Here is a 17,510-nt window from a genome sequence, read left to right as displayed (position 1 = left end):
ATATTCTTGGAAAACGACTTGGCAACAATCACAGAACATGACTAATGATGCTAAAACAAGTTAAAATTTATTTAGCAGTCAGATGAATGACCAACTAAAATAGATTTCTAGAAAACTAAGTACTGGATGTCATTTATATTACCATGCGAAATAAAGCATGAAAACTTAAGCATCAAAATTGCCAATTTCCTCAAGACTAAAAAATCAGAGCTTGATTAAAACCTGGATGGAATTAGGTGAGCCCTAAAGACTCTTCTGGGAAACAAAGCAGAGGGAAAATCGTTTTCATGAATAAATACCAATCCTCAAAACAATACTACCACTGATAAAGAAGTAAGGTCAATTCTTAAAACTTCCTACTAGTTTGCTTGCATTTCAGAAAATAATGTCTTTTATAAACACATCGCACAAAGCTTAATTTGTTACCTCTCTATAGTCTTAGCTGAGTTTTGTGTTCTTCTATTATACAACCAGATCGGGGGCATTACCAGGAGTAAATGTGATACACCTTCATTTAAAAAAGGTAGCCTGTGGATTACAGAAAGTCTTTCTATGATCTATAAAAGGCAATAGTGAGAGGAAATAAGTTCTGTGACCTAATACGTGATTCTTGTCCAAAATACGTCATACCTATATTGATGTTGAAAAAAATTGTTTCTCAATGATAAGATTAGACACATTATAAGCAGATTTCAGCACTTTCAGGTTGATAGCGACTTACTAGGTTACCTTTGTTTTAATGTCTGTTTTCAACTGCTATTTCAGCCTTTTGTTAACCTGACATCAACCATTTCTTTTAACCCTGGGATACTTTAAAAGATCAGCTGAGTCTTGAAATCTGAAAGGCATCATACCGTTTAAGGCACTAGGGACCCAAAGCAACAGATGTCCTTGCTTCAGTTTCTGGCCACCTGCTGTGTGAGAAACTGGTGATGATGATGATGTGAATGAAAAATTACCTTGAACTTTTCTGAGGACGTGGAAAACCCCTGTATCACACTAAATGGGGCTGGAAATGAAAGCAGTGGGCGCAAGGATGGTCGATGCCTCGTCACAGGCTCTGGTGCCACCGCGACCACTCTGGTGGTCCCATGGGAGAATGAATCTCAGCTCTGGGCCTGAACATTTCCAACTGTGCATTACGCTGTGCAAAGCAACAATCTCAGCTTAAGTCAATAAAGGCTTGTTTCTCACTCAGGCTCCACGTCTATCATGGGCTGGCACGTGGGTTCTGCTCACTGTGCCAGAGGGAAGGAGAGGGCTGTGGAAAGCCCTGCAGTGGCAACACAGGCCTGCCACTGCCATTCCCAACTCACGGGACACAACAGGCCACACAGCTCCAACGGGTCCCAGGGGACGGGGGGGGGTGGGGGTGGTGGTGGGGGGGTGGGGGTGCAATCCCGTCCAGTGCCCAGAGTGGCACAGAACTGGAATGATTTGGCAAAGAGCACTGACCACGATACATTATTTCCTGAAATAATAACCTGTAACTTGGAAAACCGTGCGCTTTCTCTTGAAAAGTTCTGTCTACTTACTTCCCACTACTTAGGAAATATACTAAACTTTGAATAAGAGTTGGGCGTTCTGGTTTCTGGGTTCACAGCAGGTCTATGTAGAGTCAGACTTACTCTGTTTCTGTTTTTGCTCAACTTCTCAGTTTTAAGTTACAGTAGCCCCATAAAGAAAAGTAATTAATTAAGAGGACAGAACGCAAATCAGACCCATCTCCGTATGCTTTCTCACTTGTTATTCCTTATTCTGGCTCCTCAGAGGCATGCTCTTTGTACAGGCAGACAGCTCCTCTGCTAATTTATTATGCCAATACATCCTATTTTTGTTGAGATGTTTAGTTATTATTTTTAATCTGAGTTACATATGTAACGCTGAAAAGAGTCCAATGGTCCTACGAGGCTTGTTATGAAAAGCAGTTCACACAGCCCCACCCTCTGCTTCCTGCTCTAGCAACCACTTTCAACTCCTTTACACGTGCTTTTTTTCTCCCCTTTATAGCTCTAGCTTATATTGCCACCTCTTGATTTTTCTAGAGTATTATTCGCTGATTTTCCAGGAAAGAAGATGAAGATGCAGCTCTGCTGACCACCACCTACCCCCTCCCCTCCCCAAGTAAACGCAGTTCCCCACCCACCTTTCTCAATGGATTTTTATCATGATTAACAGTCAGTAGACTTACATCACAATGTTTAGGTAAATTCCAGGCCTGGCTCAGTGACAGGGTTTATCAATACCTTTCTGTCTTTTCCTATATACTCTTGGTTTTTCTTTGGAGTTTCCTTGTCCTGTGTTTTTTGTTTTCTGTTTTTTTCATTTTTATTGGTGTATAGTTGTCCTGTGTTTTAATGGCTTCATTTTTATAAAGTTATCACTAATTCAAACCTAAACTCACCTGTAGCTGTGTAAATTTCTCGATTTGTCCAAATATACAAGTCATTCTTCCAATTTCATCTTTTTAGAGAAAACTGTCTGGAACCTTTTGAGCTGCTCCAGTCCAGGCTGGCCGTGGCTCTTTGGATCTGCTAAACAGCATGCTTTGTACACTCCGGGGGTTCCCTGCATTACCCTTCTGAGGAATCCTTTTGTCTCGCCCTGGATGAGCTATTTCCTGTTCTCATGTATTCTTTATCCTCGGTACCCGTCCTCATTCTTGTAGAGCACATCCTCCAGTGGATTCCGAGAATGGGCGCATGTGAATACATTTTTTGAATCTTGAATGTCTGAAAGTGGCCCTCACACTTAATTAGCTTAGCTAGGGACTGAATCTAGGCTGGAAGTAATTTCCCCTCAGAACTTTGAAGGAATTTCTCCTCCACTGTCTTACTTCTGGTGTTGCCATGTGAAATTTGTAGCTATTGTAATTCCTCATCCTTTGCTGGAAATCTTTCTTTTTCCCCAACTCTACATGTTTGTAGGATATCTCTTTGTTCCCAGAGTTCTGAGCTTTTTCGGTGATGTATCTGGGTGTGGGTTTGTTTTTATTCACGTGGGACTTTCTATGAACTTTTTCAATCTGAAAACTCAGGTCTTTCATTAGTGGAAAAACTAACTGAATTATATTTTTGATTATTTCCTTCCTGTCGCTTTCTCTGTTCCCTCTTTCTGCAACTCCTGTTTTTTTTTAGATTTTGAACCTCCTGGGCTGGTTCTCTAATTTTTTTTTTATTTATTATATTTATTTCTCTTACCTTCCATTTCTGTCTTGTATCCTATTTTCTGGGGAGGTTTCCTCAATTTTATCTTCCAACTATTCTATTGAGTTTTATATTTCAGACGTCTTTTAATTTCTAATAGCTTTTGTTGTTGTTGTTATTCTCTGGATGAATATTTTTTTCTGAAGCGTTCTCCTGCAAAGACTTGTTTCTTCCCAGTTGCTTTTTTTCTATTTGTTTCTGCCTGTCTGTCACTATTAGATGCTCTCCTCTAGTATCTGGTGATTCTTGCCTGTCTTGTTCATATAAAATAGTGTGAACTATAAGTTAAGAGAAAGTTCTGTGCTTAGATGGGCCTGTGATGGTTGAGTTCACTGTAAAGTGAACTGGCTGTTTCCCTGGAGAACCCCTAAGGTTTTTTTTATTTGTGACTTCTGCCTAGAGAAAACCCTTCCAATCTCCTGCCTGAAGGGACATACTTACTGGTGTTCTGGGAAGCAAGTGGGGTGAGGCCTGGGGATCTCAATTCAGTATTTAAATATATTCAACACCCTTTTCCAGGAGGGTGGTCTCATACTCGAATATTCCTGATCTCTCTCAGTCCAGAGACATTCTGTTTCACACTTTCCAGAGAATTAAACCTCCAGTCTTCTGCCAGAGTGAGGATGGGAATCTATCCGCTTCTTGAAGAAACTTCTAACCAGTCCTCATGTCTTCAGCTCCACCTTCACCCCGTTTCCAGTTCCTGAGCTTCTAGAGGGTTTTACCATCTCACTCAGGTTGCTTCTTGGTTTTTCCCTACTGCTGGCTTAGCATTCACAGCTTTCTTAGGCCGCTAAGTTAACTTCCACTTAACATCTGCTTTCCAAGTAACAAAAAGCTAGCTGCTATGGTCTCTCCTGTTTCCTTATTCCTCGAGGGTTTATCTGAAACGACCTTAACTGTTCTTGGAGTGGAGTTTAGGAGGCAGCAGAGCTAACTGCTTGCATTAAAGCTGCCATTTGCAAATGAAAGTTCCACTCTGCTCTTCTACAAATTAGAGAAGCACGGTTCCTACATGTGGAAAGCGCCCCGAGAGAGTATGTGGTGAACTCTTCCCTTCAGAGGGCAAAGTATGTTGTTGAACTTGCAGATGAGGAGGCGGAAGCACCAGGAAGCTGAGTGTCACACAGTCACACAGATAGATACCATGCTGTTATCTGGCCCATGTACCTTAAATAATTATCCCTCAAAGGTTGCACAGTCCACCCCTCCATCTTAGCACTATTTCAGCAACAGCTAGTCCTTGGCTGTAAGACCTTGCATTTACAGCCTCTTCCAGTGGGCAGATGAATTCTTCATATTAGAGTACTGGGTTGAACTAGCTATAAAGTGTGACTAAATGTTTTGTCTCTTGTGAAGGTGACTTAAAAATTTTTTCAGAAACAACGAGATTTTTTAAGTATTGTAGTTGATATGCGTTAGCTGTGTCCTTTTGAGTAATGTATACAAAGGATCTTAGCAGCTATCAATACACCATAATTTAAAGGTAATTTGTATAACTTTTAAAAACAATTGGTAAAATAGCTGTTTTTCATTTTCAAGAAATACTTAAAACTGAAAAAACAGCTTGGTTTAAGTGTCTTATTCTATGGTTTGTTATAATGCTATTTGTTAGCATTTTAGAAGACAATACAGGCTTTGACAAAGGCATTTGTAGAGGAAAAAAAGGATGAAGATTTGGAATTCAACTTATTTTAATTGATGCTACTTCCCCTCATCCCCACCCCAGTGTAATATAGATCAGAGCGTTAAAATATTACTAAATTATAATAATAAAAATATTTCTGATGAAATAGTTCATTTTAGTCCATAAAAATTTTAAGAACTTTTAAAAACTAGGCACGAAGAGAGGCTTTCACAAATGCAGCATTCTAGAGGAAAATGTAGGATAAAAAGAAAACCGTCCTTAAAATACTTACAGATTCTTTTCTGCCCATAGTTTTGCTGTGTGAGCGTGAACGGGAGATGTTGCTGAAAAAGGAATCCTTTTTAGTAGCAGATGAAGGTGGGGAGCCAGTGACCTCTCTTCCTCCAGGCAAACTCTCAATGCTTGGAGATGAACGGATGTTTTTAGAGCTTTGTCCTGTAAGAAAAATTAAGTAGCAATAATGAGACACCAGACTCTTTCACTGCTACTGAATTTACTGCTTTTAATAAATGATCAATTAGAATACTTCTTTATTCACACCGTCAACATAATGACACTGTGGAGTGTGAAGATGCACGCATTTTTGTGTATCAGAATAGCTGCCGATTTTTTAAAACAATGAAGTACTGCTATAGTTTTCTGCGCGCTATTTAAACTACAATGGTCCAAGTGTGGTATGCATATCAAAAAACGAAAAAATCCAATTTTCAGAAATCACAGGTGAAATGACTGGATTTTCCCTCACTAATGGAGTCATCCTTAATAAGAGAAGCCAGAAACAATTATATGGCACATTATTAATATATACAAAAAAAACTAAATCCTTCACCAGTTTTTCAAAAGCACCTCTTTCCTTTTCATTAACTGCACAACAGATACACTGCTACCCCCAGGCCATAGCAGAAGCATCTGGAAATGGGACAAGGTGCTGGCTCAAGGGCTACGTCCAAGACTGGTCCCCACATCAGCGTGGGTGCATCTGTGACTTCCTGCAGTGCCTTTTTCACTGAGAGGTTCTGGAGCCACGAAGCTCCCTCAGACAGGAGCACGGGCTCCAGGAAGGCCTGCTGGGAGGGCAGCATGGCGCAGAAGATAGGTGAACAGAATTGGCTGCGGCCAGACCCACGCAGGTCTCACGTATACGATGGGGACATTTCCGGAAGGTTGTTATGAGGATTTAAGGACCTAGCGCAGCACCTGGTGTGCATTCAATTATTCATTCGTTCACCCATAGTAACTGAGGGCCCAGTAAGTACCAGGCACTGAGCGGGGCAGGGAGACAGTGGAAACTGAGCCATCTAAACTCCCATCCCTCAAGGCATTCAGTTTCTAGTGAGGGGAGACAGACACATACATTCATAAAATATATATGATTTTAGATGGTAATAAACACTGTGGGGAAAAAGAAAGCAGGAAAGGGGACTGTCAGTGTCTGAGGAAGGTGTGCAGTTTGAAATAGGATCGTCAGGGAAGGCGTCACTGAGAACTGAGGTGCAGGACATTTGGGCAAAAACTTGAAGAAGGTAAAATACCAGCTTTGCAGACAATATGAAGGGACAGCAAGTGCCAAGGCCCCAAGCAGGACCTTGGTGGTTCTGAAGAACAGCAGAGTGGCCAGTGTGGCTAAAGCTAAGAATGGGGGGAGGGGATGAGGCCTGGGGGCATCACGTCAGGTGAGGAACTGTAGACAATTTTGAAGACTTTTCCTCTGAGAAGCGAAGCCAGTAGAAGCTGCTAGAGGATTTGAGCAGGGGAGTGACATGATTTGACTTAATTTTAAAAGGATCCCTCTGACTGCTGCATTGGGAATAGTTCAGGGGCGGGAGAGAGCAAAAAAAGAGGGGAAACAATTTTTGTCATTGCAAAAATCCAAGTCAGCAGAACGATCACAGCTTGGTGGTGAGAAGAGGTCAGATTCTATACAAAACTGATGAGATTTACTGACGAATCCATGAGAGGAATGAGAGCAGTCAAGTTTAACTCCAAATGTTAGATCGTGGTATGAGGTGAGCATCTCTGTGAATACGCTAAAAACCACTGAATGACACACTTAAAGAAAAGTAAATTTGATGGCCTGTGAATTATACCTCAATAAAGCTGTTATTTTTATAAAGTCAGTTTTCACACGTGACTGTCGGTCAGCGACCAGCAGTAAAGGGCCGACACATTTCCACCTGACGACACAGGGCTCTTCTACTAGGAACTCGGCCTCAAGGCTTCCTGCTGAGCCTCCAGAGACCTCCGTGAGGTCTGTATCGCCGTCTGATGACACCCCCCTTCTTAGTTCCATCCCCTCCTCTCTTCCTTTCACAGATGTTAGTCCCCAGTAAGCCTTCTGTACTTCTAACTCTGTCTCAGGGTCTGCTTCCTGGAGAATCCAACCTGCAGTGGGTGGTGTCAGAGCTGAGCCCTGAGGAGGACAGAGGCGGTCTTGAGGTTGGGAAAGGAGGGTCAGCAGAGTCCCAGGCCATAGAAGCATCTGATGTTGACTTCAGGGTCTAGACTGTCTACGCCCCCCGCACCTTCCCTTCTTCCCTCCTCTGCCTCTGTCTGTCTCCCACCCACCTGCAGGCTCTAGGTCATAACTTCCCTGGGCTACGCTGCATGGTGACGAGCTCACTGGTAGAGGGTCCTAGAACGCTGGAGCTGAAAAAGACCTCAGGAACCACCTATTTATTTTCTCTTTTTAAAATTATGCCACTAATTCGTAAATACATTTTTACTGTAAACAGACTAAATGTGAAAATTGCCTTTATTAAAAAAAATAACAGATTTATTGAGATATAATTCACATACCATAAAACTCACCTTTTAAAAGTGTATAATTCAGCGGTTTTTAGTATATTCACAGAGATTCTTAACTATCACCATCTAATTTTAGAACATTTTTATCACCCAAAAAAACAAACCTGTGCCCATTAGCAGTTCCTCCCAATACCCCCTGGCTACCACTAATCTACTTTCTGTCTCTATGGCTCTGTCTTTTCTGGACATGTCATATAAATGGAATTATACAATGTGGTCTTTTGTGCCTGGCTTCTATCAGTTGGCACAATGTTTTCAAGGTGCATTCATGCTGTAGTCTGTGTCAGTACTTCATTCGTTTTTACTGCCAAATAATACTCTATTGTATGGATAGACCACATTTTGCTTATCCACTCATCAGTTGATGGACATTTATAGCTTGTATCCATTTCTTGGCTATTATTATTATGTTTGTACCACAAACAGTCGTGTATAAAATTTTATGTGGACCTATGTTTTCATTTCTCTTGGGTCAGTACCTAGGAGTGAAACTGCTGGGTCAATACGGTAAGTCTGTGTTTAACATTTTGAGAAACTGCCAAACTGGTTTTGAAAATAGCTACACCATTTTAACATTTCCATCAGCATCCTATGAGGGTTCCAGTTTCTCCACATCCTTGTCAACACATATTTTTGGCTGTTTTTTATTTTAGCCACTCTAGTGGGTATGAAGTGGTATCTCACTGTGATTTTTATTTGCAATTTACCAATGCAAATGACTAATGATGTTGCATTCATGTGCTTATTAGACAGTTGTATATCTTCTGTGGAGAAACGCCTATTCAAATCTTTTGCCCATTTTTAACACTGGGTTATTTATCTTTTTATGGTTAAGCTGTAAGGATTCTTCATATATTCCATTTCAGATACATGATTTGCAAAGAATCCTCCCATTCTGTGCACTGCCTTTTCACTTTCTTAATGGTATCCTTTGAAACCAAAAAGTTTTAAATTCTGATGAATTTACTTATTTTTTCTTTTGTTGCTCGTGCTGTTGGTATCATGTCTAAGAAGACATTGCCTAATTACAAAGATTTACTCCTATATTTTCTTTTAAGAGTGTTATAGTTTTAGCTCTTGCATTTAAGTCTGGTCCATTTTGAGTTAATTTTTGTATATAATGTGAGGAAGTAGTTCCACTTCATTCTTTTTCATGCAGAGATCCAGTTTTCCCAGTACTATTTCTAGAAAAGACTATTATTTCCCCATTGAATGGTCTTGGTACCCTTGTTGAAAATCGACTTACCACAATGTAAGGGTTTATTTCTATGCTCTCAACTCTATTCCATTTATACATGCCTATCTTTATGACAGTACCACACTGTCTTGATTACTGTAGCTACATAGTAAGTTTTGAAATCAAGGAGTATGAGTTCTCCAATTTTGTTCTTTTTCAAGATTGTTATTTTGCCTTTAGGGGGATTTTGCATTTCCAGATGAATTTTATGATCGCCTTGTCAGTTTCTCCCAAAAAGACACCGGAGATTTTGATGGTGATTGCGATGAATACATAGATCAATTTGGGTAGTACTGCTCTGTTAACAATATAAGACATAAACAAAATACATTTATACTGTATTTTATATTTACCTATGTAGTTACCTTTATCAGTGTTCTTTTTCTTTGTGTGGATCTGAATTCATTTATAGTATCCCTTCATTTCAGCCCGCAGGACTCCATTTATTATATCTTACAGGGCAGATCTGCTAGCATTGGATTCTGTTTTTGTTTATGTGACTGTCTTAATTTCTCCTTTCTTTTTGAAGGATAGTTTTACTGGATATAGAATTATTGAATATATCATCCTACTGCCTTCTGGACTCCATGATTTTTTATGACAAGTCAGCTGTTAATCTTATTGAGGTTCCCTAGTATGTCGTGAATTGTTTTTCTCTTTCTGCTTTCAAGTTTCTCTCTTTGTTGTTGGCTTTTAGCAGTTTGTCCATGCTGTGTCTAGGTGTGGATCCCTTTGAGTTTACCCTGTTTGGAGTTAACGGAGCTTCTTGGATACACAGATCAATGTTTTTCATAAAGTTGTGGAATACTTCTGCCAGCATTTCTGCCAGCACTTCAGACTGTACCTTTCTCTCTCTTCTCTCCTGGAATTCCCATCATCTGTATGTTGGTATATTTGATGGTATTCTGCAAGTCTTTGAGGCTCTGTTCATTTTCTTTCATTCTTTTGTCTTTCTGCTTTTCAAACCAGATCATCTCAATTGACATATCTTTATGATTCTTTCTTCTGTAAGTTCAAATCTACTGTTGATCCTCTATAGTGAAATTTTCATTTGAGTTATTGTATTTCAACTCCAGAATATCTATTTGGTTCTTCAAAAATAAAAATCCTATCGCTTTACTGATATTCTCTATTTTGTGAGACACTGGTCTCATACATTCCTGTAGATCTTCAGACACAGTTTGAACTTTTTCAAGATATTTGTAATAGCTGACTTAATAGCTTACTGATCTAGTAAGTCAAGTAAGTGTCTCTGCTTCCTCAGGGGCAGTGTGTATTGATTGCTTTATTCCCTATAATACGGGCCATACTTTCCTGTTTCTTTATATGTCTCAGACTTTTCATTGAAAACTGGCCATTTTAATAAAATAATGTGGCAGCTCTGCAAATTAGATCCCATCCCAACCCCCAGATTTGTTTTTCTTGCTGTTTGTTTTGTTTTTTAGTGACTTCCCTAAACTAATTCTGTAAAGTCTATATCCTTTGCTGTTGTGTGCCCCTGAAGTCTCTGCTCAGTTAGCTTAGTAGTCAGATAAGAGACAGAAATTTCCTTTCCTTAAATGCCTTGAACCAGTCAGTCTCTGAGACTCTGCTGGGGGTTCTGTGCGTGTGTCTGTGTGTCTTCAGGCGTGCCTTCAGTGCTCAGCAGGCAGTTTACAATTCTGCTCTAGCCTTCATTCTTGTCTATGCAGAGCCTCAAGTTCATCCAGAGTTGACAGATTAAACCCGTCTTAAATCTTCCCTGGGCATGTGTATAATCTTGCATGTGTGTGGCCTTCTCGATTCCCAGGAATATACTGGAGCTTTTCAAAACCCCCAATGGACATCTCATTCCTTAGATTTTCCTTTTAAATTTTTTGCTAGCCTCTGATTTGCCTGTTAAGTTTTCAGTTAGCCTCTTGTTTGCTCCATTTCTGCCTTGGGCAGCTGTGATGTTAAGTAACTGCCACTGATTATTTTTAATGGATGCTCTGTGGATAGGGTTTCTCCCTTAGCGAGTTCTGATTAAAGTCCAATAAAGACAAGCCCTAAGAAAGAGGTTTTTTGAGGGTGCTGCTGCACAGGTCAACTAGTGACATTTACTGGGGATGGGACTTTTAGGGTGCTCCAAATTCATTCTTTTTCCTCCAGTGGTTGCCAGGCTGCTGTTTGTCAAAGGCTATGGCAGAGCTGGGGAGAGAGGGTGGAAATAGGGAAAGTTAAAATGTTACAAAGCATGCTGTTGTTGACTTAAAAAAAAATATATGGACAACGTGAGAGCTGCGAGTTAAGTTTTATTTGGGGCAAAATGAGAACTGCAGCCCCAGGAGACAGCGTTTCAGATAGCTCTGAGAGGCTGCTCCGAGGAGGTGAGCGGGGGAGGGGGGCGGGGGGGGTGGAGCCAGGTTATATAGGAGTTTTGTAACAAAGGGCAGGTAGTCTGAACATCAAAAGATTATTGTTAGTTAAAGAAAACCAGATATCTCAAGTTAAGGCATTTAGCGCTTTTCTATACATGGGAAGATATAAGAGTCTCGGCTCACGGAAATCATTCCTTTGATATGCACTTCAGCTGTCTGGGGCCAGTGTCCTGACACACCCTGAGTTTCCTCAGGGCTCACCACAGGGAGTGGCTGCAGTCTGATGGCTGCTAGATGGCAGGTATTCTTTTCAGCCCTGAGTTTCCTCGGCTCAGGTTGGAAGGCTGAGATCCCTGATGACTGTGACATCCTCTGTTTATTGATATAGCAGGAAATATTTCATTTCTCACGGTTGTTACTGAGATTCAGCCATTTTTTTCTTGAATAGATGCTCCTCAAATTGACTCAATCCTTTGACTAATTTTCAGAGTTCTGAACAAGTTGATTTCGGCATTCTTGCCATTCTTGTTACTTTTATGGAGAAACAGATTTTTCAGAGGTCCTTATTCTGTTATTCCAAAAGTACATCCCTCTGTAACATGTTTTTTGGACTTGGTCATAAAAATTTGTCTTTCATTTATATAAAAATCTGCCTTACCTTTTTTAAGGAATGTGAAGAAAGAAATTTTGTAGTGCTCCTGAATAATTAGGATTTTTCTAATTTTTTGTCTTTGCAAACAAAATGACAACACTCTGGAGAGGTACATCTTTAGGTACAGTTGGCTATCTCTGTAAGATAAATTTATATACATGGAACTGCTATGTTTAATGGTATGTACATTTTAAATTTAGATGATTCCAAATTGCTTCCTCCTAGGATTTTAACAGACATATATGTGTGTAATATATATTTATATATAAGTGTAAATGTAATATGATGTATGATATCTTTATCTACTTACTTATTTGGTTAATCTGATGGAAGGAAGACTTCATTATGTTAGCTTGAAGTTTCTTGATAACTAGTGAGGCTGAATATCTTTTTAAACAATATCTCTTAACATAATAATATGGGCCATCTGAAGGTCCTCTGTGAATTGTCTCTGTTAATTTCATTTTAAAAAACTGATTTAGAGGCGTTCCTCCTAAATTCTAGAACATAGCCCTTTGTATATATGTCTGTGTATGTTTACATTTACCTTCATGGCTTCTGTTTTTAGGGTCCTACTTAGGAAGGCATTTCTTACCCAAGATGATAAAGTGAAAAACAGCTAAAGTGTTTATTATAAACCTAGGTTTTTCTTTTTCCTTTATGAACATTTTCTCCTTGCTCCTTGGAACTCTACTCCTTAAGAAGCTTTTATTGCCTTGGGGTGGTGGAAGATAAAGCTAAAACAAAAGGAATGTTTGCTCAGCTTTGAGTTTCAAATTACTTTTAAAAGTCCACAGAAAAAAAGAAATCTAAGAAGCCAAAGCATTTTGATTCACGAGAACATGGTTTTCTTCACAAAATGAAATGAAAAAACTTCCATCTTTTTCTAAGTTTATACAACTAAATTTATCTGTCCCTTCAAAATTTGGATCATTCACCTATAACTCTGGTGCTGGTGACTTTTGAAAGGCACTACTATAGCGGCTGTTTGAATTTTTTCTATGTTAATTCCTCTATTAAAGTTTCCTACTTTTTCTTGGGTCAATTTTGATCATTCATATCTTCCCCCCAAAAGCCATATTATACGGCAGGTGGAATAATGCCTATGCCCTTAATCTCCAGAGCCTATGAATATGCTACTTTATGTGGCGAAAGGGACTTTGCAGGTGTGATTTAAAGAACCTTAAGATGGGAAGAGTGTCCTGGGTGATGATGGTGGGTTAGTGTGAACACGAGTCCTTACAGTGAAACAGGAAAGTAGAAGGAGTCAGAGCTGTGACTAAAGAAAAAGAAGGCAGCTGAAGCAGGAGAGGGAGCTGATGGTGGTGTTGGCTTTGAACGTGGAGGAAGGGACGTGAGGCAGTGTGGATCCTCTAGAGCTGGCAATGGCCCTCAGCTGACGGCCAGTGAAGACATGGGGACCTTGGTTCTACAGTCACAAGGAAGTGAATTCTGCCAACAGCACAGATGATTCTTCCCTAGAGCCTCCTGACACCTTGGTTTTAGTTTGCTGAGACCTGAATCAGACTTTTGATTCACAGAACTGTTAAAATAGTAGGAAATGCTCATTATTATTTCTTAAGTATTTCAGAAGTATTTCTCTACTTATGATCTCTAGACTCTGAACATTTGACATTATAGTTCAGATTCTGAGTTAATCTAAAATTCCAGGTAGAATCATTTAAATTTTATTATACTGCTGGAAAAAGTTAGAATTCTGTAGACTATAACAACTTTTGCCCCCATCTTTCTTCCAAAGTGGAAAAAAAGAAAAAAAAATAGCATATATTTCAAGCGCTCCAAGGTCCTGTGTGGCTAGCGGACACCACACTGGACAGGACAGGTATAAACCACTTAACAGTCTAAATTTCCAAATGTTTTTCACAACACGCAGGCTGTTACGTAAAGTAACCATCATAACAAAATAAGCTAATGACATATCTAGGAGAGATCTTTTGAATACCTGCTTTAATAAATTAGCTCATCAGTTATTTACTGGGTGAGATTTAGTATCCAGTTACCCAATCCAGAAAGAACTTGAAAGTGTCCTGTTCTCCCTAAGTTTCTTTTGTAGCTATTATTCTCCTGGGCAAACTACCTTTTCAGAGGTAACACTAAGCCAGCTCTTATCAGAATTTATCTCTGAATGATCAAATTCCAAATTCGTGGTAGTATTAATAAAGTACTACTTGGCCTGTATCTCGTATAAAAACCCTGTACAAAATACATTTCCCCTCAATTATAGAAATTAGCTAACATTTTTGTGCCCTTTGGGACCGTAGACATTTAGACCTTAAGAAGACAGAGTCACCAGCATGTGAGACAGAAGAAAGGACCGCCAGACTTCCCGCCCTTTCCAGGCCTAGCACATGGACCAGGACAACACGGGGTAAATGGATGAGACTTTCCATCACCCGGGCCTCACCCGGACAGCTCCCAAGCTGAGGAGTCAGGACTCTCAACACGCCTGCAGCCCATAAACCGCACAGTAGCCCTGATACTCCTGTAAACCTTTGAAAGTTTTTACATTAACCATTTCCTGTGCTGCACCAAAACCCGATGCTCATTCCTAGGGGAGCCTGCAGAGCCCCGCCCAGATCCCCCCTTCGGGACCGAGGCACTTGTTCCCCCAGGTGCGGGGAGCGTGGGCTGCCGCTGGCTCTCACGGCTTCCTCTCTGGAAACAGCCCCAGCCGAGGAGAGCTGCTTTGCCCGAGATCATGCCCCTTCCCCGGGGAACAGCTCCATTCCAGTGACTGGTTTGGGTGGACAGAGGACAAAGGCTGGCCCCCTTGTCTCAAAACAGACAACTGAGGGCAACACTGCTTGACTCCCCACGTATTGACCCTGAGGGCACTCCCCCCAAAGCTTCCTACCCGAATTCTCCAAAGTCCTGACCCAAGACAATTATTTACGATTATATGGTAAGGCATTCTCGAATATACTAAATACTGACCTATTCTCAAGCCACCTCAGGCATGCCCAGTCTTCCTTTCATAACCAAACATCAGGGAACAAGCCCTATGCAGACTGATCTGAGGACATGTCTCTGGAAACTCTGCCCAGCGCTGAGGATGGGGGGATGACCACAAGAGGAGCTCGTGAGAAGCTCCTAAAACAGCAGCACAAGGGAAACACAGACTTGTACCTGCATTGACTAACCTACAACCCCAGGTGGTAAAAGCAAACACAGAAGTATGAACAGCGGGACTCTGGAAGCACAAAAGAGGGACCATCCAATCCTGTCTCAGGCCATCAGAGTTGTGAGCTACATCTTGAAATCTGAGGAGTGGGCAGTGGTGGGGGTCATGGCTCAGGGAAGGTCATTTTTGGGCAGAAAACATGGTATTTACGAGGCAGTTAGACTCCTGGGAACATGGAGCTCAGACAAAGCCTGATTAATCCTTCAGCGCTTCCTGCCATCCATATGGAATTGAAAATGACACCAATACCAGTGTAAACAAAATAGGATTAAGTTCAACAGAGTGCTCCTGTTTCATTTGATGATTACTTCAATGGTGTTCTTTGGGGTGGGCTGGGGTGGGGAGGAGGGAATCAAATTCTTTCTAAAAGTTGCCGGTACCCCAAATGTGAGCTTCTTTCTCTCTTGGTCATCCAGCTCTAAAAATAGGGGGAGGGAGCCAAGAGGGAAGGTGGGGCTCTAAAAATAGGGCCAGCTAGACCAAGAAGAGCAGCTTGTTCCCATGTGAAGGGGTTTGGCCTTTCTCTTGTCAGTAGCGATGGGAGTTATTACAGATGTTTGTTAGGCAGGAAAGTAGCCTAAGGATTACAGGAGCTTGGCTGAACGATGCATCTCCTGACTGGCCCATGCAAGAGATTATAAGGCTTCAACTAAAGCTGGGGTGATAGATTTCAGAGATACAAAGCACAATTCCTCAAACCAATACCTGCTGAGTCAGCACCTGCGCTGGAGTCTGAGCTCCGCTGGTATCTAGTTGTGCGGCCTTGAACGAGTCACTGACCCTCCACAGGCCCAGTTCTCATCCACAAGGGAGGCATCCACTTCACGCGCGCTGTGTGTCCTAGGTGGGTCGCGTGTGTAAAGGGCTCAGCGCGGCTCCCGGCGTCTGCCACGCGCTGCGCAGACCCAGACCACTACCAGCACGCTGGGCACTTCCAAATCCAGAGCAGGCGGGTTCACAGGCAGTCCTCTGGTCACAGACCTGCCAGTGCTCTCCTGCTGGGCTGTCCTTCCGCTGGCTGCACTGCCCGGTGACCGCCCGCAGACCTGGGCTAACTGGCTCTGAGCCCAGGACCACCACGCACGCCACGCCCGGGAGCGCCTGCGGGTTCGGATGCACGCCCTGGTGCGAGCTGCAGGGACGTGCCTTTTTCTAACATGCGCAAAGGGACTCCTTGGACTAGATATGGCCGTGTCTGGGTATATTAAATCTTTCCTTCACTCTCTGTCCTTCTCTGAAAGATTCAATAAAACTTCCGGGCCCCCCGTGCTACGTGTCAGTGGAGGTTATCTGTCAAGCGCCTGAGTTGACTGAATGAGCTTCACAGGCATCAGTGGGGACCCTGACCACAGAGTGGCTGGGAGAGAGGAAAGGAGGAAGGGGAAGAATATTTATTAAGTTCCTACTATGCCTCATGCATAATATTTTCATGACTTTTCTCTCATTAAACTCAATGGGAAGCAAGAACAGGGGTTGGGCTGTATTCCTAAATAGTCGGGCAGAACCCCCACAAACCTGAAACCAGCTGGGGGATCTGGACACAGGACACCCAAAGGCAAAATGTTCAGGAGGCTAGGAAGTCTGGGGGTCGCTGGTGGGAGGCCTGGCTCAGAGAGGCGGGAAGGGCAAAGCCTTTGGGAAGCCCGGTGCTGTGGCCACAGGAAGGGGGTCGCCTTGACGTCATTCAGCGACCCGGAGAAGACAGGACGTAGCTGGGCCCCGCCTGGTGACACTTTGGTACCTCACAGACCTGAGTGACAGACAGCAAGAGGGCTCAGGTCTACTCGTTAAAAACATACACCTTGGTGCCACAGGAGGGGAAAGGAAGCAGGCTGTACCTGCAGCCCCTGAAGCAGACCTGGTTCTAGCCTGGCCAGAGAGGTCAAGCTTGATCGCATCCAGGGCTGGCGTGCAAACACAGGGTTTCGGATTGTCAGAAGACATTGTTAAGCAAAGAAAAGACAGAGGTGTTGAGTAGGTTCATCTATTCGATTCCGGAAACCAAAGAGGTACCTGAGGAAAACACACAATGATGCCAGCACCAGGACCACCCCCCGAGTAGGTAGTGCCCTTGAGCCCTTACTATGGGACAGGTAACTGCCCTTGAAGCAGCTGCTCTCTTTCTCTGTCTTTACAGGCGAGCGGTGAAGTGGCCTCGCTGGGTCATCCAGCAAGGCAGTGACGAAAGCAGGACCCTAACCCAGGCCTGACTCCTGAGCCCGGGCTGGGCAAAGATGCACCAGCCTGCTCCCCTACAAAGGGCTGCAGTAAATGTGACTTCGAATTAAAGAAAAGTGGAATGAGGTCTTTGGATATCAAAGGGCAAATTCTGACCTTGTTCTCAATCCAAAAACAACTCATTTATTCAATGTTTGTTGGAGTAAGTGTTTGTTGGAAAAGAGGCGTTTTCTAGCTAACTGA

At 42.2% G+C, this 17,510-nt stretch overlaps 1 protein-coding gene across 9 annotated transcripts in view; it reads right to left on the bottom strand.

The window, feature by feature from the left end:
- Window positions 1-17,510, bottom strand: part of TBC1D5 (TBC1 domain family member 5) — a 538,946-nt gene that overhangs the window by 45,762 nt on the left and 475,674 nt on the right. For all 9 annotated transcript variants that reach the window (XM_036849871.1, XM_036849872.1, XM_036849873.1 and 6 more), the window contains one exon: window positions 5,126-5,289. In XM_036849871.1, coding sequence (XP_036705766.1) covers window positions 5,126-5,289 — 164 coding nt within the window. The remainder of the gene's footprint in view (window positions 1-5,125; window positions 5,290-17,510) is intronic.

The sequence above is a fragment of the Balaenoptera musculus genome, chromosome 4 (assembly GCF_009873245.2).
Source record: "Balaenoptera musculus isolate JJ_BM4_2016_0621 chromosome 4, mBalMus1.pri.v3, whole genome shotgun sequence".
Taxonomy (NCBI): domain Eukaryota; kingdom Metazoa; phylum Chordata; class Mammalia; order Artiodactyla; family Balaenopteridae; genus Balaenoptera; species Balaenoptera musculus.
Note: the sequence above shows the minus strand (reverse complement) of the source record. Positions and strands in the feature narration are given on the sequence as shown.